Source organism: Chrysemys picta, chromosome 10 (genome assembly GCF_011386835.1).
Source record: "Chrysemys picta bellii isolate R12L10 chromosome 10, ASM1138683v2, whole genome shotgun sequence".
NCBI classification, from domain to species: Eukaryota; Metazoa; Chordata; order Testudines; family Emydidae; genus Chrysemys; species Chrysemys picta.
Window position 1 is genome coordinate 237,612 of NC_088800.1, and position 22,520 is coordinate 260,131.

The 22,520-nt window shown below is 47.9% G+C and overlaps 2 protein-coding genes across 23 annotated transcripts in view; one reads left to right on the forward strand and one right to left on the reverse strand.

The window, feature by feature from the left end:
- Nucleotides 1-2,613, forward strand: part of TUBGCP4 (tubulin gamma complex component 4) — a 38,013-nt gene extending 35,400 nt beyond the window's left edge. For 3 of the 7 annotated variants that reach the window (XM_008170483.4, XM_042856496.2, XM_065559063.1), the window contains 2 exons: nucleotides 229-368; nucleotides 772-1,906. In XM_008170483.4, the coding sequence (XP_008168705.1) occupies nucleotides 229-368; nucleotides 772-784 (153 nt within the window). In that variant the 3' untranslated portion in view covers nucleotides 785-1,906. Of the gene's footprint in view, nucleotides 1-228; nucleotides 369-771; nucleotides 1,907-1,983 lie in introns of those variants that run through there. The other 4 variants (XR_010590900.1, XR_010590901.1, XR_256316.5 and 1 more) reach the window with 3 other exon arrangements.
- Nucleotides 2,614-2,954: 341 nt separating this feature from the next.
- TP53BP1 (tumor protein p53 binding protein 1) overlaps nucleotides 2,955-22,520 on the reverse strand; it is a 68,570-nt gene continuing 49,004 nt past the window's right edge. For 9 of the 16 annotated variants that reach the window (XM_042856489.2, XM_065559043.1, XM_065559044.1 and 6 more), the window contains 10 exons: nucleotides 12,670-12,959; nucleotides 11,963-12,139; nucleotides 11,256-11,686; nucleotides 10,567-10,758; nucleotides 9,762-9,965; nucleotides 8,895-9,110; nucleotides 8,130-8,218; nucleotides 5,496-5,695; nucleotides 3,933-4,078; nucleotides 2,955-3,320 (listed from right to left, as the gene is read on the reverse strand). In XM_042856489.2, the coding sequence (XP_042712423.1) occupies nucleotides 3,112-3,320; nucleotides 3,933-4,078; nucleotides 5,496-5,695; nucleotides 8,130-8,218; nucleotides 8,895-9,110; nucleotides 9,762-9,965; nucleotides 10,567-10,758; nucleotides 11,256-11,686; nucleotides 11,963-12,139; nucleotides 12,670-12,959 (2,154 nt within the window). In that variant the 3' untranslated portion in view covers nucleotides 2,955-3,111. Of the gene's footprint in view, nucleotides 3,321-3,932; nucleotides 4,079-5,495; nucleotides 5,696-8,129; nucleotides 8,219-8,894; nucleotides 9,111-9,204; nucleotides 9,429-9,761; nucleotides 9,966-10,566; nucleotides 10,759-11,255; nucleotides 11,687-11,962; nucleotides 12,140-12,669; nucleotides 12,960-22,520 lie in introns of all 16 variants that reach the window. The other 7 variants (XM_065559042.1, XM_065559045.1, XM_065559047.1 and 4 more) reach the window with 4 other exon arrangements.

Sequence of the window (22,520 nt, forward strand, 5' to 3'; positions counted from 1 at the left end):
CTCAAGGTCTGTACTTTCACCCTGTGAGATCAAGCACTAGAATGTCATGGGGGAATAGCTAGCTTACCTTCAGTGGAGATGGCACAGTGTCACTTTGCTGTCAAAGGCCACTTGTCTCTGGAAGGAAATGTCACTTTAGGGCCTTGAAAGATGGTTTTGGCAGCAGTGAGGGACAGAAAGCCACAGTAGCCGTAGCATCCTCTTGTTCTGGTCTTCTGTAATTTGCAGGGCTTCAGCCGTCAGTCCTCGCTCCTCTTCAAGATTCTCTCCAGCGTTCGCAACCACCAGATAAACTCTGACTTGGCTCAGCTGCTGCTCCGCCTGGACTACAACAAATACTACACCCAGGCTGGCGGGACCTTGGGCAGGTAGGAGTATGCAGCACTGAAGCCCGTAAGGGCATCAGGCTTGGTGGTAGCAGCAACTCTGCTTTCTGAGATTATTAAAACAAAGTGGATTAATTAATTCTTGGGGATTTTATTAAGAGGTTCTGTTGTGGGAGAACTTCCATCTGGGCCCAAAATTACTTATCAAAAGGCTCAAATGGGCATTACATGGACTAAAGTGCTGCCATGTGATGGGGCCAGTGGGTCTGAATTAGTGCCACTCACCATCGCTGCTTCTTCCTCACTGTTTGTACATTTACTTTGGGATCAATGTAAGCTACCTACCATCTGGTGTTCACTGATCACTGGAGCCATCTACCCACTTGCATGGAGGAAATTTCTTAGGGTATGCAATTAATGATGTCTCTTTCCTCCTCTCTTGCAGTTTTGGGGTTTGAGCACTGAGACCGGTTTTTCTGGCTGAGAACTAGTGCGCAGCAAGGACAACAACTGCTGCTGCAGTGAGTGTATTTTCCTGGCCAAAACATTCTCAATAGCTGTTTGATATCCTGGCAATAGCTGAATATAATCTCTCTTCTGGAAAAAACGAATGGGGAGAATGTCTCATGCAGTCAGTGCTCCTAGTGACTGCAGGGAGCCATTCCACTCATTGACTACACCAGTGAGCACACGCTCCTGTAGCATTTCTGTATCCCTGTTGTGCTTCATGCCTGGTGTCATTTTCTGAAGAGGAGGAAATACAAGGTCATGGAGCTCCTCTTACCTCTTCAGCCAAACTGTTAACCTTTGCCACTAGGGAAGCACAGAGAGAAGTATCCTACAAAATGCCTTTGTATGGTAAAAGGATCCAACTGTATGCATAGGGTTCAGTTTGTACAATAAATCATTTTGCAGTTGCCATGATCTCAGATTCAAACAAATCTGCAGATATGTCTGATGCAGCAGGGAGAAATCACAAGAATTGGATTGTAGGTGTACATTGCTGTAGTGCCAGATTAGGCAGCTAACAGTGTCTATACAGCCTAAGGTTTGTGCAAATGCACACTGGACTTTGTTTGAGCAACAGAGAGAAGTATGGGGTTATTGGTGCAAGCTCTTTCTTTCTGTGAAAAGAGAATTTTATCTTAACCCAAGGAGAGGTAAAGGCAGTGGTGTGGTTAGGTCTAAGCACACCTGTTCTCACTTTCAGGTGACAAACAAGAAGCAGGCAGCATTCTCTCCAGCAAATGTGAACAAACTTGTTCAACCAATCGCTCAGACAAACAAGAAGTAGGACTGAGTGGACTTGTAGACTAAAGTTTTACATTGTTTTATTTTTGAATGCAGGGGATTTTTTTGTATATAATTCTACATTTGTAAGTTTAACTTTCATGATAAAGAAATTGCACTACAGTACTTGTATTAGGTGAACTGAACATTTTTTACAGTGCAAATATTTAATCAAAAATAATATAAAGTGATCACTCTACACTTCATAGTCTGTGTTGTAACTGAAACCACTATATTTGAAAATGTAGAAAACATCTAAAAATATTAAATGGTATTCTATTATTGTTTAACAGTGTGATTAATCAAGATTAATTTTTTTAATCGCTTGACAGCCCTACAATTTACTCAACCTCTTTTGTACCTACAGCCTTCTGCCAGCTATGGACTATGAGGTCTTGATATGAGTGCAGCCGGCTAAGGCCTGTGTGTCACTGTGTGGTAACTGCTTGCTTGTGTGATGGGGGCCAGATGCTGTACTGTTCCTGCAGGGGAAAGGGCTTGCCTCATACCTGGAATCTTAAAAGTAGGGCTGTCAATCACACTTAACACCTGTGATTAACTGAAAACAAAATTAATGTGTTAATCACATACCTCTACCCAGAGAGGGAGGCATGGACAGGAGGTGGCTACAGCCCCAGTCCAGAGCCTATATTTGAAAATATAGAAAACATCCAAAAATATTTTAATAAATTGTATTCTATTTAACAGTGCAATTCAAACTGTGATTAATCAGGTTGTTGTTTTTTTGCCACCCCTACTTAAAAGATAACTTTAACCCTTCAAACACTGCTGCCTGTTCCAATTTTCTGCTCTGCCAACACAGATCAATAGTCCCCAGTGTCTATGTGCCTTCTCTGGTATCAGCCATGCCAGTCTGCACAGAGTCTAGTATACATGCTAGGAAACAGTAGCCAGAATGGTCACAGGAAGGCAGGCAAGATAGCACTTGCTCTACCCTGGAGTTCCATAATCACAGCAGTGCTAAGCACACCTTCACCCACTTTCATCTCAAATCCATCCTGTGAAGAGAGCTGCGCAGCAAGAGACATGCACATCCTAACCCGTGTGCACACACGGCAAGGGAGTACTCCGTGCCCCACACTAGACCTGGCACTTGGTTGTGGGGTGAATGCTCCCACAGTCAAATAGAGCAGTCAGTTCATTGGTCTGGACTTACTTAGGCTGAGATTTTAGACCTGGTAGCCACCTTTAAAGCAAGCAGGAGAGTGAAAAGGTGTTTAGCAAGGGGAAATTTAGCTGAAATCCACCATCTGCCCCTGAAAGGAGCCAAGTCACCGACTCATATGGGGGAGGGAGGGGGGGGGAGGAGAGAAAGTGTTACCACAAGAGATTCAACATTTATTTCATCATAAAAGTCCAGCAAATAAAACTATATACAGTGATCCATGCATGTGGCCAGTAACACAGAGACATTTAAAACCTGATTAAAAACACAGTCTTCACACCAGCAGGGAGGGCAGGACACAAGGTGGCATTAGCAGGGGCCACAGTCATGTTTATATTTTGGATGCTTGTTGTAGCCAACTCTCTCCCCAGCAATGAGGCTCTGAATAACCCACTCCTGTGACACAACAGGCAGCCGTAACGCTTCCGCACACTTCAGGACAGCAGCTGGGCAGGACGAGTCACTCACCACCACATCAAACACCCCCAAAGCAATATCTGCAGGGAGCAGGACACAGGCTATTGTCAGGGGGAAAAGAAAAGACTCCTCCCTCCTTGCAGTAAAGAGATGCACAGTCTCACTGGTCCAGCAGCCTTAATCAGAAAATTTTATGTCTTGTAAAGTTAAAAGTACTCCATATCGAGGCTCGAGCTCAGAGGGAGCCTCAAGTGCTGAAGATCAAAAAACAAGGCTGCCGTTTGGCAGATGAACAAGCAGCTGCTTGGTCCCACATCCTACATGAGCTCCATAGTTCATAGGTCACCCTTAATGGGACTGGAGGGAGAGGAGATTCACTGCCTGATAGACCCAGAAGGGAAGCAACTGCTGACCCAGTTTTCCCTTTCTAAAAGCACAGACTGGACCACCACCTGAACTTTTGCAGCATGCAATAGTTCACTCCCAAAATGGAGTCGGGGAAGAGCGGAGACGTCCCCATTTTATCCAGGCAGAGGGTTACCAGTTATCCTGCCCTATGTCTGCTATCCCATCACTGCTCTCACCTACAGCAGCCTAAGCCCCTCATCAAGACAATTCTAAACCATCTGAACTCCACACAAGACTGCACAGGCACTGAAATCCCAACTACTGAATATGAGATTCACACATGAGGCTCTCTGGCTGGTGGGTACCTTTGTTCTGGGCATTCGAGTAATGTTGTTTAACTGATGCTGCTCCCCCTGTCATGAGGATTTCTGACCAGAGCTCCAGGAAGTTCTGCTGTTGGTCTGATACCAGAAGAACCTTCAGGTTACCAAAGGGGTTCTCTCGGGGGTGCCTGGAAAGGGAACAAGAGGAGGGTGAAAGTGGCAGATCCCTACAGACTCAATACAGTAACTTAATTCTAGGGCCACTTACTCTGGTAGCCTGTCTGGTTAGTTAAATGACCCCTCACCACCCTTGTATCTGAATGCCTCACAAACATCAATAACTTTATCCTCCCAACAGCCCCTTTGAGGTAAGGAAGTATTAACCCCTTTTACAGATAGGGAAACGGAGGCACAGACACTGATTTGCTCAGTCACATGATGAATCTATGGCAGAGCTGGGAAATGAACACAGATCTCCCATGTTCCAAGCCATGCCTTAGCCACAAGGCCACTGTCCCTTCTCAGTGAGGACGGGGGGGTGGGTGAGGGTGAGAAAAGCTGTGGCTGGAGGGGATTGCTGAAACAAAGTATACTAGTGTTGTTCTCTTCTAATTTTTTAAGCTCTTTCTGGTAGCAAGGTGCCTGCAGCTGAAACCAATATCCTGGGTGCATTTTCATCAGAGTTGCATACAGAGGGATTGTCACTTCCCTGTTCAATTAAGAGGATAACTAAAATTAGAGATGCCACTGTTTATGAAGCCAAAATAGCAGGCCTCCTGCTGCCATATCTCATTGCAAGCCCACATTCCTGCATCCCAGATTTCTCCTGTCCACTGAGTATTTGGGAGTGTTGGGTTATTTCTGGCCCAGATGTATTAGTTGTGTTTTCCCCAAAGAATCTCCTCAGAAATATGAAGGAAATAATCTCTTTCTAGTTCCCTCTCCATTTTTTTGTCCTCTCAGTTTAGTATGCATTTGCTAGTGCAACTAACATGTTAACCTTTCCCTTACCAGATCATTAATATTTAATAAAATAGATACTGTTGTGCAACTCTGCTGCATCCACTACACAACCAAGCTCAAGGAATAGGATAACCTATCAGCTGCTTTACTCAAGTCCATAGCCAACAGCTGCTGCTTTCCTTAATAGACTACAATAGATCTGCTAGTTTTCATGGGCTAGGTAATCCATCCCCAAAAGCCCTTGTCCTAATGGAGCCCAGGATCACATGGTGCAGAGAATAATTTCTGTCCTATGGGTGGGGATAGTGTCTGCTATAGACACAGACCTTCCCAACTAGAGAACAAGGTTAGATAGCTCCAGCTGCTCTTCTCTTCCTTACTTCAGTTTTGCTTCTTGTTGTGTCCAGGGCTGAAGGCAGATTGTCACAGGAGATGGTCTGCTCACTGCACGACCCCAAAATATTGCTCCCACGCATTAGGGAGAAAACAGGGAGCTATGTTCCCCCCTCTATCTAGTTACTTATATGACTCCCATTATCACAGTAGTGTAGCACCTCCCAATCGCTAGTGTATTTATTGTCACAACAACCCTCTTACTTTAACCCTACCTATGCCTTCAGATCCTGGTTACTCAGTGCTTACCACTCCAGCAGCCTTTCCTCTTGGAGGCTGTAGCCAGCTGGGAGAAGATAATTACAGTAGTTTTGAAGTTGGTTAGCATGGCAACTGTCACGGACCCAGACATGAGATACACAGGGAATTCCACTGGCAAGGCACAGGAAGTACTTCCGGGTTCGGCAGTGCTGATCTGCAATCAGGAGACACTGATATGCCGCGTTACACTGGGGGGGGGAGGCAAAGAAACAAAGCATCAGAGCCTGGCACTACCGAGGCAGCAGGAAGAATCATTCCATAAAAACTCGGGGGGGAGGGGAGGGGAGGGGAGGGAAGAGTGCAACTAAGAGCCCTCAGGAGGCACAGAGGGCAGGAGGAGAGGTGTGCTGCTGCTCCCTGCAGGACTACACTCCACTAGCCATCCACTTAGGCATCGCACATGAAGTATATTCCCTCAGTCTTCTGTGATGTCAGGTGGTTAAGGTGACTTTGTCATCTGGCTAAACCTGAAAAGTCTACCCCTTCCAGGGTCCTAAAGTCCAAGAAATCTTCTGAGCTGAGCTATGGCCTCCTGGGCTTTTGTCAGTCTACCACTCCTCTCCTTAATATCATTGTTTCATCTGATAAGATGGCAGTAGGAGGGAACCTATGGCCCAACCTATTCAGTGGTTCCCAGCCCTGGGACCCCCTAAAGAGCTGGGCTTCCTGTCCCTGTAACCAAACAAAAAAAGGACTTGCACTCTTTCCCTGGGCCTCTTCCTACTCTACCAGCCTTCCTAGCTGGCCTCCTACCCTTTGAAGAACACTGATTCCTAGCAGTCCCTCTCAGCTTGGGTCTCCCAGCTTCCACCAGGTCCTCCTTCAACAGGAGCAACAGATCACCACTCTTCCTGGTGTGGTCTCTTCACCCTGCCTCTGTACTCCTTTAGCAACAGCATGCCTTCTGCCATACTGCAGCCCTCTTTGGCCTCTTCAGAAACAGTATGAGCAGACACCCGTTCACCAGTAGTCTGTGTCTTTCCCAGGACTCCTCTCTTTACACCCTCAGCAGGCCTGCTCCTAGTCACCTGACTCTTTGGCTTCGTATGGGGAGGAAGGCCAACTCTGGTGCAGCTGAGCCCTCAGCCCTCTTAAAGGGCCACCTCATGCTGTGATACAGGACTTAAAGATCTTCTAAACTCGAGGTGGAATCTTTTCCGGAAAGTCCAGAGAGCCATCAGAGTATCCAAATATTTGGAGATTTAACCTCAAGTTTCAAACGCTCAGGCTGGAAGCTGTCTGGATCTTTGTATTTCACTGGGCCTTTCATCGGGAGATTTTCCAAGAGAGGTAGCTCCCAAGGAGTTCAGACACTTTTGGGAGTCAAGGGATCCAGGAGTTTTAAGGCTAGCCGGGGGCTACTGGGAATTCCCTGACCCTCTCCAACATGATCTTCCTAGCAACTCTGGTGAGAAGAGGCAGAGGAATGAAGGTCAGATCAGCTGAATGAGGAATCATCTGTCCTCAAGGCTGTTGATTCCAGTGCCTGGAGCAGAAGAGATCCAATGTTTTGTTCTTGATGGAAGCAAACCTATTTATTTGTGGAAAGCCCCATTTGAGAAGCACTAGAGGGAGAATCTGTTGTTCAGTTCCCATTCTCCTGGGGAAAGAGTACAGTAGCTGAGCCAATTGACTTGGGTGTTGAACTTGCCCTTGACATAGGCTGTCCCGAGAGAGAATGGTTTCTTTTCTGCCCAAAGGAGGATTCTGGTGGCTTCTGCCTGCACAGAGGAACTGCAGGTCCTGTCTTGCCTGTTGATATAGACCACTGCTGCCTGTTGCCCGACTGTACTAAGGCAGCAGAGGTCAAGGGAGGGGAAAAGCGACTCAGGGCATTACTGATGGTTCTAAGCTCTGGTGGGGAGGGAGGCGCAGAGAAAGGAGGAGGACTGCCCACTTTATCTACGGGGTTGTGGCCTATTTCCCTTCATGAGGCAGAGCTATCTAGAGACGCTATGGATGGTGGCATAAAAGCAAAACACTCTGCAGGAATGGCTAACTAAATTAGTCTCCAGACCAGACAATTGTTATGATAATTTGTTTTATTGGTTTTAAATGTGTTGCCTTTCGATTTCCTTAGGTGTCATACAGACATCAAGGAGACAGATGGTGAATTTGAACTCCTCATCACATCCCCTCTTTGTCTCCTCTATAAACAGTCTGAATTTTTTCAATCTCTGTTCACAACAGTCTTTGAGCAGTCCACAACAATGCGCAGGTCTCCTCCAAGTTGATATAGTTAATTTAGAACCCAGTAAGGTGCAAGAGCAGTTTAATTTATTTCTTCCAATGTGAATTACCTTGCACTTGTCATCAGTGACTTTCATCTGCTTTTGATCAAGAGCATCAAATGCTGTGGGAAGCCCAAAAGAGGAAAAGAAAGGTGCATGGGCCCTATTCACAGACTTGGGCCCCACTCTATCATCCAACCCATCCCTCCCCACAAGATTTCCAGGCATTACACAAACATTGCTTACACCACCCATCACAACATGGTTCCAATTGCCCTGCTCTGTACTGCTCCAACCACTCTCCAGAGTAGTCATTCTCCCCTCACATAGTTTCAGCTCCTCACCATTTCTATAGGAATAAATTTTGGGCAATCTGACTGCACGTCCTCACCTGGGTTTCATTGAAGTCCTCCAGGATGTAGCCGGCTCCAGTTCGCAGCTGCAATGCTGTGTACTCTTTGTTGTAAGGAATTGAGAATTCTAGAACAGGAGAAGAGAGCTAGAAGCCTTGGCTACCTAAGCTATGCACAGCCCATGCCCTCAGCCCACAAGAGAGGAACAGACTGACCCCACAGAGATTCTAATATCAGGAACATATGGTGAGGACACAGAGCACCTCATGGAGATCCAGCAGAGAACAGAGTACACTGCTGGCCAAACTGGTCACTCAAGTAACCCATGACTCTGAACAGCTGCTTTTAAAATCAAAACATCAAGTTCATGCACATTAGCACTGTATCTGCCAAGGGTAAGTTCAAGCCTCTTGTTCCAGCTTTCAAGCCTTAAGTCACTCAGCCCCATCCTGTGTCTGAGAGAGACTCTGTTCCCATATCTCCTCCTGCAATCTGCCAGTAATGCCAGCCGCGACACCACCTTCATTTCCTTCACTGACTGAAGAGCCTGCGATCGTTACCATAATTCTCATCCTATGCCTCCCCTTCCCTGACATCATATCCTTCACTGTAGTCTAAGCTCCCTGAAGCAGAGACTGGGTCTGTGCTCATTTCTGTAAAGGGCCTAACACACAATGGTAAAGAATAGTAAAGAAGTGGGGACAACAAGAATTTGCATATATGCCTGAGTAGATACCACCCATCCCCTTTCCCTAAACCTACAGGATTCCACCTGGAAATACAATGGGGAAGATTCATCTCACCTTCCTCTTCCTCACTACTGCCTGCAGGACCATCTGATGGCTTCTGGTGAATAGCCAGTTTGTCACTGGGGGTTGCCATAGTGAGAAGGAAAGCATAGCCCAGAAAGAGGGTCTTGTTGTGGGGCAATGGCCCATGATGCTCCTCCAGCATCGAGGGATCTCCTGTGTGATCTCCACTTTCACAAGGGCTCACAAATTCACCTGCCCTCACAGCCCCTGTGGAGAGAAGGAACTGCTATGAAAGCCCCAGCATTGGGTCACCCAATGCAATGGCATCAGGGATAAATTCAGGCTGTTCTAGATGGCTCACCATGCTGGTACTTTTCCTTGGTGGATGCCACGTTGTGCTCCAGAATTTAAAAAAAAAAAAAAAGTTTCTAAGTCTCTTGCCCTCATGGTTGCAAAGAATCTTCAAAAGATAACTGGAGTGTATCTAGCACAATAGTGTCTGCTAGAGCGGGCAGACAGCCTGAAACAATGGCTCAGAAAATGGACAGCTGTCCCATTCATTTCCATGAGTGTTAATTCTGAAGTCTAATAATGTCAACAGAAAGGTCAATGTTAGGTATTTCAGTGCTGATCAAAACATACAAGAAAGGGGAGGGATGATCACATCCCTAACATCTGAACAATACTCTGCAAAGCACATCTTGGATGGGCAGAACTTGGGACAGCATTGCAGCTTATTTTTAATCCTTCCATCCAAGGTAAAAGCCTCTACATGTCCAGGGAGAAGCATAGCCTCAAACACAGAGGCCGTGGGTTCCACACATTTACTCAGGAGAAAGGGAAAAAATCTACTTTCACATGCAGGTAGAGAAGCCTGCAACCCCTGAGTTTGTTTAGAGCAGAACGGAAGGTTCTTACCAGGTTTCATTGCTGCAGACTTGCGTCCTCGTTTGGCTGGGGATCTCTCATCTTCGGAGGCAATTAGCTTCCTCTTCCCAGACAGCAGGCCTGGGGCAACACGCGGACTCTCCAGTCCTTTGCGAGTGGGTGTAGTGCTGCTGCTGGAAGTGCTGGGTGAGCCAAAGTTACTGCGCCGCTTCCGCTTCCCCTCCACCAGGTTATCTAAATCATGGTAAGCCAGTGGCCAGTCATCCATCTCCCACTCACCAAACCCACAAGCATCACCCATCCCAGAGTGATAGACAGCCTCATATGCAGAGCACACAGAGCTTTACACATCATCTCCTGGCCCAGGGGAGAGAATAAGCTTTCTTATATCTTGGGTCTTCGTTCACTCCCCATGAGACTCACTTTTCCTTACCTGCCTTCAGAGGGCTGACATGCCATCCCTTCATTGAGCTAAGGCAAGTACTACAGATGCCCCTGCAGCTCCCTCTCATCCAGTCACCTCCCCCTCTTGGCATCTGTTCCTTCTAGGTGAATCATACCTGTGCAGCAACCACACACAGTGCTGTTGGAGCAGCACTAGAAAGCAGAAGCAGCAGAAGCATGATCCATGCTTAATTAGGGCCTGTCCAGGGTCAGTTCCCACTGAATTCTTATAGATATCATGCAATGCCTCAAGGCTGCAAATAGACAAAATATGACTAGCAAAGTCAGTGTGTTGCCAGTAGAACCATAAGCTGACTTCACACCTGGAGTAACACATGGTTTGGATGCAGTTTGGGAAGCCCCCCAACAGTTCAATGCAGTCACTTCTTACCTAGGCTGATATCAGCTGCCTTGGTCAGAGGTGTGATTGGTTCATACGGACTCAGTCCAAACTGCTCCCGAAGCTTGTTTCCTTGTTCCAAGGACAGGATTACTGCCATACGCTTGTACCATTTCCTCTGGCCTTCCTTTTCAATACAGTAATACAGCTCTCCAGACTCCTTCCGGTGTCCCTTCACCACACCTGACAAGATAGCAAATTAGAACTGTTTACTGACAAGATCTTTGACTCTTCACACAACGCATAGTCAACCTGTGGAACTCCTTGCCAGAGGATGTTGTGAAGGCCAAGACCATAACAGATTTAAAAAAAGAACTAGATAAATTCATGAGGATAGGTCCCTCAATGGCTATTAGCCAGGATGGTGTCCCTGGCCTGTTTGCCAGAAGCTGGGAATTGGCGACGGGATGGATCACTTGATGATTCCCTGTTCTGTTCATTCCCTCTGGGGCACCTGGCACTGGCCACTGTTGGAAGACAGGAGACTGAGCTAAATGGACCTTTGGTCTGACCCAGTAGGGCCATTCTTATGTTATGTTCCTGACCCCACCCCACAGCCGGGCACCCACCTCCCGGCAGACAGCTCCTGCTGGATTCAGGGACCTAGACCAAGGCCACTGGCCTTTTTCAGAGCAGAGAGGAAGTGAGGAGTTGAGCTGCAGGAGCACAGCTGTTGTTACCTGCACTGAAATACTCGTCCTCAGAGAGCGCAGTCACCTCAGTTTCCAGTGGAATGGGATCGCAGAGTAAAATATCTTTGCCTAAGACATCACACTCGTATCCATCATCAAACAGCAGCTTGTACTTCCCTGCCCCAACATCCTGGGTGATTGTCCCAGAATAGAAGTAGGCATTTGAGGACCACTTGGCTACAACTCGCAGGCCCACAAAGCTGCTTCCAGAGGATAAGTCCGCACTGTCCGAGGGACCTGCCACCACCTGCAAGGGAATTTCCGGAGAGTCACTTCGGCGCAAAGTGCAAGGGCCAGCAGCATCAAATCTGTCCCCACCATCTGGTGGGCGAACCACAATGCGCACAAAGGGCTTCTCCTCTGGTGACGCTGTAGTCGAGATATCTTCCACCCCTAGCAGGCCACTCCCAGCTGCATCCCTGGGAAAGGTAGAGAAAAAAAGATGTGAGCTCCATGGGGAGCAGAGAAAGCAACTATTATGTATCAAAGGAAGATTTCCCAAGCTGGGTACTTGTATAACCACTCCTTTCTCCCCCACCAACCATGAACCAGCCACCTCTCTCTGCTCATCTCTGCAGTTCCCCACTGAGCCCCTTCTCACCCACTCCTCCCATCATATGCAGCCACCTGCTCCCTATTCACTATTTGCTCATTCAAAAAAAGAGACCCAGTTCCATCCTACTTTTCCAGGGTACCTTGTTCCAGTTGCTCGAGATGGCGGGCGGCCCCTTCTCCCTCGCCCACGGGGTGTAAGAGGTGCTTTCCCACCCTGTCGGATGCCAAGTGCTGGGTCTTCATCCTCCTCACATGCTGTTGCTCCTGTCTGACCGGCCCTGAGAGGGGACCCTGGCTGGCCAGCCCCTTTTCTAGGGCTAGGAATTAAGTGATATTATTTCACTGCCCTAGAAGAAGCCATCAGCAAATCCACTCCCTCCAAGTTTCTGTGTGTCCCCAATTTCTGGTGAGAAGTTTGCCTGACAGCCACCTTGCTGGCAGAGTTTCATGAAGCCTACAGGAAGCACTGCACCAAGGGGAGGCAAATCCAGTCCTTTCAGGAAGAAAGGAGGGGTTGGGAAAAATAAAGAAGAGAACAGAAGATTTTCCCCTTTCCATATATCAAATCAGATCCCTCCCAGGAAATGTATGCAATACTCCACCCCTTAGGACAGTCACCATCCACTTGTCTTCATGAGACTTAGCAGCTCACCCTCTCCCCAACCTAAGGTTGCCAACCCTCCAGGATTGGCCTGAAGTCTCCAGGAATTAATATTTAATTAAAGATTAATCTTTATGTCATGTGATGAAATCTCCAAGAATACATCCAACCAAAACTGGCAACCCTACTCTAACCCCACCCCCCAAGGAAGCACCTGCCTTTCTGTCCCCAAGGCATTATACGCACCTCAATTTTCCTAGGACTCCTCTACCACTGGGTAAGGCAAACTCTCCAGCTTCCATTCCGCTGACTTTCCCTTTGAAAGATCCAGCTCCCCTCCCTGAGCTACTGCCACCATGTGTAGCTGACATGCCACTACTGGCTCCACTAGATGTACGATGGAGACTCGAGACCTTGGATGAAAGGGAGCTGATATCACCAAGGTCCCCGGAGGTCAGTGACGAGCCCCCTGTTGTTCGGGAGGGGGAGATGTCTGTCTCACTCTCCTGGCAATCCACTATGGGCTCTTCAGTTTCCTGAAAAGGAGAGGTCAGTCTATGTGAGACAGAAGCTGTATGTCGATGGAGGGTGTCTAGTGGTCAGATAAGAGCTCTGAGAGAAGAGGGGATCATGTTCGTATCACATGAACCTCAATACATCAATCCAGCCCAAGAGTCTGGACAGATCCAAGAGAGGGAACCCTAACTCAGAAGGTGCTGGATGAGCTCCATGTGAGCGAGGAGAGGTAGTTCCCTTGTACAGTAACTGGAATTCTTTGAGATATTTGCTTCCTATGGAAGTTCCACATGAGGGCATACGTGCACCCAAACACACTCTTGCCTGGAGATTTTTTCATTAGCAGTACCTGCAGGTCCATGCCTGCACCGTATTCCTCTTCATGCTCCAGTACAGGGGCATATAGGGAGGAGCAGACCACACCACTCCACTTCCTTCTCAACCTCAGAGCATGGTAAACTTCCAAAGCAGAAGGAAAAGGAGGGTAGGTAGAGGAGCATCTATAGCGACAAAACATCTCAAAGCCTCCAGTTACTGTTCATGGTAAGTAACTTCTTCCTTCTTGGAGTTATTATCCTATGGGCACGCCACATGAGGCACTTCCTCAGCCACATCTCAATGCAAAGAAGGGTGCTGAGGAGGTAGATTCAGTTCAGAGGATAGAACAGCTTCACCAAAGGCTGCATCTGCTCTGGAGGCCTATACTAAGGCATAATGCTGTGAGAACATATTCATGGGGGATGAGTGGGCTGCCTTAATAATAATAATAATTAATGGAGATATCCCATCTCCTAGAACTGGAAGGGACCTTGAAAGGTCATCGAGTCCAGCCCCCTGCCTTCACTAGCAGGACCAAGTACTGATTTTGCCCTAGATCCCGAAGTGGCCCCCTCAAGGATTAAACTCACAACCCTGGGTTTAGCAGGCCAATGCTCAAACCACTGAGCTATCCCTCCCCCCAAATACGTTATAAATGTCCTTGATGAATACCTTCCTAAGGAGGGCTATGGAAGTTGATTGAGTTCTTCCTAAAGTCACTGCTCCTTCCAGAAGGGGTGTACACCAGAGGATGCATACCATGCCAGAATTTAGGTAGTCTCTGGGCGGAAATAAGAGTGAACCCTCATCCTCTCAGCAAAGGAGAGGAAGAGCCTGGGAGAAACCCTGGAGGATGTAGTCCTGTGTCGATAGAAGGTCAGAGCTCTAATTATATCCGAAGTATGGAGACTGGCTTCTTGCCTTAAAGAGTGAGGCTCGGGGTAAGAGACTGGTAGTTGGATGTCCTGAGGGATTTGGAACTCCAATGAAATGAGAATGGGGATGCAAAGTAACTTTGTTTGGGTAGAACCCTGTACAGTAGGCTAGGCATGAGGGCACCTACTTCCCCATCTCTCCTGGCTGAAGTGACTACCACAAGGAAGGAAGTCTTGAAGGACAGGTGGAGGAACGAACAGGTTCCCACGAGTCTGAAAGGAAGACTTAACACACTAAGCATGAAATTGAGGTGCCAGGATGAAGTAGGGTCCCAAATTGAAGGAAACAGGTTAAGGAGGGTTACCTCCTGGCAAACCAGGGTACAATCCAGACTAATGAGTAGCTGGGTCACCCTTGCCCTGTAACCTGGGTGCCCTTTACAATGCTTTGCTGCTGTAGTCTCCAACCTGGACTGCTCACAGCCTCCAGCATGGAAGTCTTACCAGCCTTGGTTATGCTGCAGGGTGACCCCCAGTCCCAGATTTTCTCCCAGAAAAGTATGGCCTGTACTGCCCAGCCCTCTCCTGAACAGTACAAATATGTTAAATCCATTATTCCTTTATGGGAGTAATAGGCACACAACTTATTACACCAAATGGAGTTACCCAGACAGTTCAACTTGAACATACTAGATTAGATAAAAAGTTTATTAACTACAAAGAGAGATTTTAAAGGAGCACAAGTAATAAGGTGTAAAAGTAAAAAACATTAAAAATAAAATGCTTACTGGTGCCTAACTTAAAATATATTAGAGAGATTGAAAACAATGTTGCGTGATCTGTTGATTGTATATTCGTTCTATTGATTATTTAAGAATCCCTAATTAACCACTTTGTGGTTGGCAGGATTTCATTCCAAGATCAGGCCCAAATTTATTAGAATTACTATTAATCTGGGAAGCCCAATGTCCACAGGAGCATCACACACTGAGGAAAAACCTTTCGCGGTTGCAATAGTTTTATTAACAGGTCGTAAAATCACAAACACTTCAATCCAGAGATAACATAAAATGAACATCTGAGCATCCATCTACTCACACCATCCCTTGCAGTAACCCATTGTTAGTCATTATCTCCTTCATCACCATCATCAGGTGTCATCCTGGTGTCTCCCAAGGCCCGTAGGCCAGGATATAGCTTTTATAACTGGTTATGCTGATGCCCATGATGCCTAATGCATATTCATTAGAGGGTTCAGATCCATTTCACTATTTGAACTTTCACATCCCACAAATGTTGGGAGTGCCCTTTTCCCATAAGTGACTAGGCCTTTTACAAAAAGAAGAACAGGAGTACTTGTGGCACCTTAGAGACTAACAAATTTATTAGAGCATAAGCTTTCGTGGACTACAGCCCACTTCTTCGGATGCCTTTTACCGCAAGCTTATTAGCATATATGTTAATTAGTTACCATGGCATTCTTACGGTTGGACTTCTGCTTATGTTCCTATCTTAAAATCTCTCAAGCTGTCATCAACAAGTATATCTTATGGTTACCAATCAGCAGTTTAGTCATTACAGCGTTCTATCTTCTGATAAGAATGGCCATACTGGGTCAGACAGAAGGTCCATCTAGCCCAGTATCCGGTCTTTCAAGAGTGGCCAATGCCAGGTGCTTCAGAGGGAATGAACAGAACAGGTAATCATCGAGTTATCCATCCCTGTCGCCCATTCCCAGCTTCTGATCAAGAGTTACTCTTGGTTAGCTGCTTGTGCTAAGGCTTTTTAGGCCTTGATTAGTTTAGCTAAACTATTGTTTTGCAGGCCTTGAGGTTTGTAGACACATTGCATTACTGTCTTAACTTATACCTATGTCTTACCTAGCAAATACATATACCTATAGGCTACAAGAACATTAAGTAATTGCTTCTGATATTCTAAACGTGCCCCTTTTGGACAAATCCGTTCAAACAGTAATAACCACATTCTTAAAAATGCCTTAAAGACAAGAGCATCCTTGGAAGTGTGATAAATGTGTTAGGTACTAAAGGACTGAATTGATTATCATAAGTTAATGTAATAAGAAATATTGGTAATCTCCATTGTTTCTTGGTGTAATTGCTGAGCCTCAACTCTACAGTCTGAGATAATGGCTTGAAAGACTTTATTGTGTGTATAGCACACACCCAGAACAGTGGTTATGTCTACACTTGAGTTCTGAACTGTTGATTGTATACTAACGTGGTTCTGGGTGAACTAATAAATTGTTTGTTGAAGAATAAGCAAGTGTCCTGATTTAAGACATTTTTCAAGTTAAAAGTTGACTTGAAAAGAACCTAGCATTAAAAAAAATTAGTAAGCGAACAGTCCCTGGACTAAATAAAAAGGGACTATCCTAAAATATTCCATTCTACATTGGCTATAAAAACACTTATCCAATTGGCAAACCTAGTTTGTTAGATTTCAGCTTTAAATTTAAGAGGCACCTTGGCAAGTTCATAAAAATTTATCCCTTTTCATGCTTACATCAATTACGTCAGTGAAGGATCCAAAACAAAAATCTAAGGTACTTTCTGAGAGTCAGGTGAATAGAGATGTGAAAGTACGTGTCCTGAAGGTCAAGAGCTGAGAGTCTAAGAGAAGCAAGGAGGGTATTATAGCAGTAGATAGGGTAACCATAGTAAATCTGAAACTTTGAATGAAGATATTGAGAATTCAAAGGTCGAGGATTAACCCCCAACACCCTTTCTTCTTTGGAACCAGAAAGTAGAGGGGATAGAAGCCTCTTCCTTTGAATTCTGAGGGTACGTCCTCCCCAGACCCAAGATGTATTAAGGAGTTCACTTCCTGTTCCAGAAGATTCAAGAGCGGTCCCTGAAAAGCGACAGGGAAGTGGGGGGTAGGCAGAGACTGGAACCAAATGGAATATGCCTGGGCTTACTAACCTTAGGCCAGTGGGTCCTTAAGATACTCCATCCAGTTTTCCAGAAAAAAGAAGAAAGGTTCCCAACAGGGTGAGGAAAGTAGGAGCTGTAGGAGGTTCCGTAGGGCTCCAGACACTCGCTGCACCTCCCTCCAAAACCCAGTTCTGATGCATGTCAGATGGAGCAAGACGGAGCTGATGATCGATGCCTGTGGAATCTCCTCCTGTGCAGGAACTCAGACATGCGCTACTGTGACTGGCATTTGCAGTTGCAATAAGGCTGCTGTCTCTGTTGTTGCTTTCTCTGCAACATGAGAATATAAGAGGTCCAATGACTGAAGAATCGCCCTAGTGTCCCTATGACTGTGGAGCGCTTCATCCATAATACTGGCAAACAGATCAGCCCCCTTGAACAGGAGGGCCTCTGTGGCAATTTGCACCTACTGTAGGATCCCAGATGAAGGCAAGAAGGATGGTTCACAACAGCAGTGGATGCCATGGTCTTTCCACCATATCCAAGGCATCCAGAGCAGCTTGGAGGAAGGTCCTGGCCATCAGTGGTCCTTCTGCCATCAAGGTTCTCAGTTCCTCCTGCTGGTCCTGTGGCAAGCGGTCTATCTTTGTCTCCCCAAAGAAGAAAGTCATACTTTGAGAGCAAAGCTTGATAAATCCGCCACCCTCATTTGGAGGCAGGTAGAGGAATAGATCTCGCAGCCAAAGAGATCCAATCTTTTCAAATCCTTCTCTCAAGGGGCATTTTTAGAAGCTCTTTGGATTTCTACTGAATCACCTGGACCACCAGGAAGTCAGAGGTCAGGCATTGAAAGAAATACCCAAATCCCTTTGCAGGGTCCTGCTATTTTCTGTCCACTTTCTTTGAGGTAGGTGGGATGGAAGTCAGAATATGTCAGATCACCTTAGCAGGCTCAAGGAGACCCTCATTAATGGACACTGCTATCATGCCCGTTGTTGCTGTGTGTTCAACAGTTTGTGTTGTTTCTCCTGAATGTCCAGCTCTTGTTTTCCAAAACCACCTCAAGAGGATCACCAAGAGGTTATTTACCTTTACAGTAACTGAAATTCTTTGACATGTTTTGTTCTTAAAGGTGCTCCACTAACTGTGTACACATATCCCCTTTCAGTCAGATTTTTGGTACCAATGCCCATGGGGTCTGCACTTGCATCCTGTATATCCTCGTGCTCTGATCCGAGGACATATATGGAGCTCTCTCAATTACAAAATTTGACATAGCAAGGACTCCAAAATAGAGGAAACGGAGAGAAAAGTGGAGTGCCCATTGAGACAAAACATCCAGAAGAACAGCAGTTACTCTACCAGGTAAGTACCCACTCCTTCTTCGAGTATTTGTCCCTGTGGGTGCTCCATATTAGGTGGCTCCCGAGCAGTGTCCCAGTAATGGATGTGGGTGCTGAGGAAAGATCTAGTACAGATCGGAGAACAGCTGCACCCAAGGCTGCATCTGTCCTGGAAGCATGCACAATAGCATGGTGCTGAGAAAAAGGGTGCACCAAAAACAGTTACTCACCTTTGTAACTGTTCTTCGAGATGTGTTGCTCATATCGATTCCAATTAGGTGTGCGCACGCCGTGTGCACGATCATGGGAGAAATTTTCTACCCTAGCAATACCCGGTGGGTTGGCTGTGGAGCCCCCTGGAGTGGCGCCTTCATGGCGCTGGATATATACCCCAGCTGACCCAGTGCCCCCTCAGTTCCTTCTTGCCGGCTACTCCGACAGTGGGGACGGGGGGCGGGTTTGGAATGGATATGAGCAACACATCTCGAAGAACAACAGTTACAAAGGTGAGTAACCGTTTTTTCTTCTTCGAGTGCTTGCTCATATCGATTCCAATTAGGTGACTACCAAGCCTTACCTAGGCAGTGGGGTCGGAGTGAGACATCGCTGCGTGCAAAACCGCTGATCCGAATGCAGCATCATCTCTGGATTGCTGTACCAGTGCATAGTGAGTGGCGAAGGTGTGGACCGATGACCAAACCGCAGCTCTACAAATGTCCTGGATCGGGACTCGAGCCAGGAAGGCAGTCGAGGAGGCTTGAGCCCTCGTGGAGTGGGCGGTGAGGCGCGGCGTCGGGACACCGGCCAGGTCGTAGCAAGCACGAATGCAGGACGTGATCCAGGAGGAGAGACATTGTGAGGAGACCGGTAAGCCTTTCATCCGGTCAGCCATTGCAACGAAGAGTTGTGTCGTCTTCCTAAACGGCTTTGTACGCTCAAGATAGAAAGCCAGGGCCCTGCGTACATCCAAGGAATGCATACACTGGTCTTGATGGGTGGTGTGCGGCTTAGGATGGAAGACCGGGAGAAATATATCCTGGTTCACATGAAAAGGTGAAACTACCTTGGGAAGAAAGGCAGGGTGGGGGCGAAGCTGCACCTTGTCTTTATGGAAAACTGTGTATGGAGGCTCAGACGTAAGCACCCTGATTTCAGAAACACGCCTTGCTGAAGTGATGGCTACCAGGAAGGCTGTCTTCCAAGATAGGTACAGGAGTGAGCAGGTAGCCAATGGGTCGAACGGGGGCCCGGTGAGCTTGGAGAGAACCAGGTTAAGATCCCATGCCGGAATGGGTTGGCGTTGCTGTGGATATGTCCGGTCTAAGCCCTTGAGGAATCTAACGACCACCGGGTTAGAGAAGACCGAGGAAGCGAGTTCTCCTGGGTGGAACGCCGATATAGCGGCCAGGTGAACCCTGATTGAAGATATCGCTAAGCCCTGCTGTTTCAGGGATAGGAGATATTCGAGGATAAAAGGAATTGACGCCTGCAAGGGGGGCGTAGCCCGCTGCGCGCACCAACAGGAGAACCGTTTCCACCTGGCTAAGTAAGTGGTCCGTGTAGAGGGCTTTCTACTTCCCAGCAGAATCTGCTGCACGGGATGTGAGCATTGTAGCTCTGTCCGATTTAGCCATGGAGCATCCACGCTGTGAGGTGGAGCGATTGCAGGTTGGGGTGACAGGGTCGGCCGTGGTCCTGAGAGATCAGGTCTGGGCACAAGGGAAGCGTGATCGGAGTTTGAACCGATAGCTCCAGAAGCGTGGTGTACCAGTGCTGTCTTGGCCAAGCTGGAGCGACTAGAATGGGACGTGCCTCGTCTCTGCGTAGCTTGAGCAGTACCCTGTGGACCAGTGGGAATGGAGGAAAAGCGTAGAACAGCTGGTCTTTCCATGTCAGAAGGAAAGCGTCCGACAGGGAGCCCGGAGATCGCCCTTGGAGGGAGTAGAACAAGTGGCACTTCCTGTTGGCTCGAGATGCGAACAGGTCAACCTGGGGAAATCCCCACCTCTGGAAGATGGAATAGATGATGTCTGGGCGAATCGACCCCTCGTGCGTCTGGAAGGATCTGCTGAGACGGTCAGCCAGAGAGTTCTGGACTCCAGGGAGGAACGATGCCATGAGATGTATCGAGTGGGCAATGCAGAACTCCCACAGGCGAATGGCCTCTTGGCATAGGGGAGACGACCAGGCTCCTCCTTGCTTGTTGATGTAGAACATGGCCGTGGTGTTGTCTGTGAGGACTAACACACAGCGGCCATGTAGGAGACCGAGAAATGCCTGACAGGCTAGGCGCACCGCCATCAGCTCTCGAACACTGATGTGCAGAGCTAGTTGGATGTGGTCCACAGGCCTTGGATATGGTGCTCCCCAAGGTGAGCGCCCCAACCTAGAGATGAGGCGTCGGTGACCAAGTGCGGGGAGGGTTGTGGGGCGTGAAACGGCACTCCTGCACAAACCACCTTGTGATCCAGCCACCAGGTGAGAGAGGTCAAGACCGAGTTCAGAATCCGTGACCACCATGTTCAGGCTGTCCCGAGAAGGGCGGTACACCGAGGACACCCAGGCCTGAAGTTGACGAAGCCGAAGTCTGGCATGCCTGATTACGTAAGTACAAGAGGCCATGTGACCCAACAGACCGAGGCACGTCCTTACGGTGGTAATCGGGAATGCCTGCAGACCGTGGATGATGTTCGCGATGGTGCGAAACAGAGTGTCTGGCAGAAAAGCTCGGGCGAGTGTAGAGTCTAAGACTTCCCTGATAAACTCTATTCTCTGGATAGGCTCCAGAGTGGACTTCTCTTTGTTGAGTAGAATGCTTAACTCATGGAATGTTTGTAGTATTATCTGGACATGCGCCCGAACTTGCTCCCTGGTGCGGCCGTGGACCAGCCAGTTGTCTAGATACAGGAACACCTGTATCCTTTGTCGCCGAAGGTATGCTGCCACGACGGCCATACATTTGGTGAACACTCTCGGAGCCGCGGACAGTCCGAAGGGAAGGACGGCAAATTGGTAGTGTACCTTCTTTACTACAAAACGAAGGAAGCGCCTGTGAGGGGGGTAGATCGCTATATGAAAATATGCGTCCTTCATGTCAAGGGCGGCGTACCAGTCCCCAGGATCCAGGGAAGGGATGATGGTCCCCAAGGAGACCATGCGGAACTTCAACTTTACTATGAATTTGTTGAGCCCGTGCAAGTCTAAAATGGGTCGCAGACCCCCTTTTGGTTTGGGGGATCAGGAAGTAGCGGGAGTAAAACCCCTTGCCCCTTAACTCTGGGGGAACCTCCTCTATGGCCCCCATAGAGAGGAGCCCAAAAACCTCCTGTATAAGGAGATGCTCGTGAGAAGGGTCCCTGAAGAGGGACGGGGAGGGAGGTTGGAGGGGGGGGGAAAACGAAGAAAACTGGAGAGCGTATCCCCTCTCCACCGTGCGAAGGACCCAACAGTCTGAAGTTATAAGGGACCAAGCACGGTGGAAATGGGAGAGGCGATCACGAAAGAAAGGAAATGGATCCTGGGTAGTGGCTGGTGCGCCGTCCTCGGGCGCAGCTTCAAAAGTTTTGTCTAGGTCCAGAAGGTGGCCTAAGAGGGCCTTGGCTCTGACCGGGTTGGGGTCCGGTCGACCTCCGTCTACCACCTCGTCCCTGCCTTCTGGGAAAGTCCTGTCTCGGACGAGGAGGAAGAGGGTAGAACCGTTGTGGCTATGGCCTAAAGGGCCTGCGTTGAGCTCCTGGGACATGCATCCCCAGGGAGCACATGATGGTTCTCGAGTCTTTGAGGCTCTGTAACCTAGAGTCCGTCTTGTCCGAGAACAAGCCTTGGCCCTCGAACGGCAGATCCTGCAGGGTCTGCTGTAGCCCCGGCGGTAACCCCGAAACCTGGAGCCAGGAGACACGTCGTATGGCTATCCCAGACGCTAGAGTCTGCAATGTTGAGGGAGGCCGGTAAGGAGGTTCTAGCCACCTTTTTGCCCTCCTCCACCAGGACCCCGAACTCCTCCCTCGAGCCTTGGGGGACCAACTCTTTAAATTTCTCCATGGAATTCCAAGAGTTATAATTGTACCGACTTAAGAGCGCCTGTTGGTTTGCGGCTCTGAGCTGCAGACCCCCCGCCGAATAAACCTTGCGTCCAAACAAATCAAAGC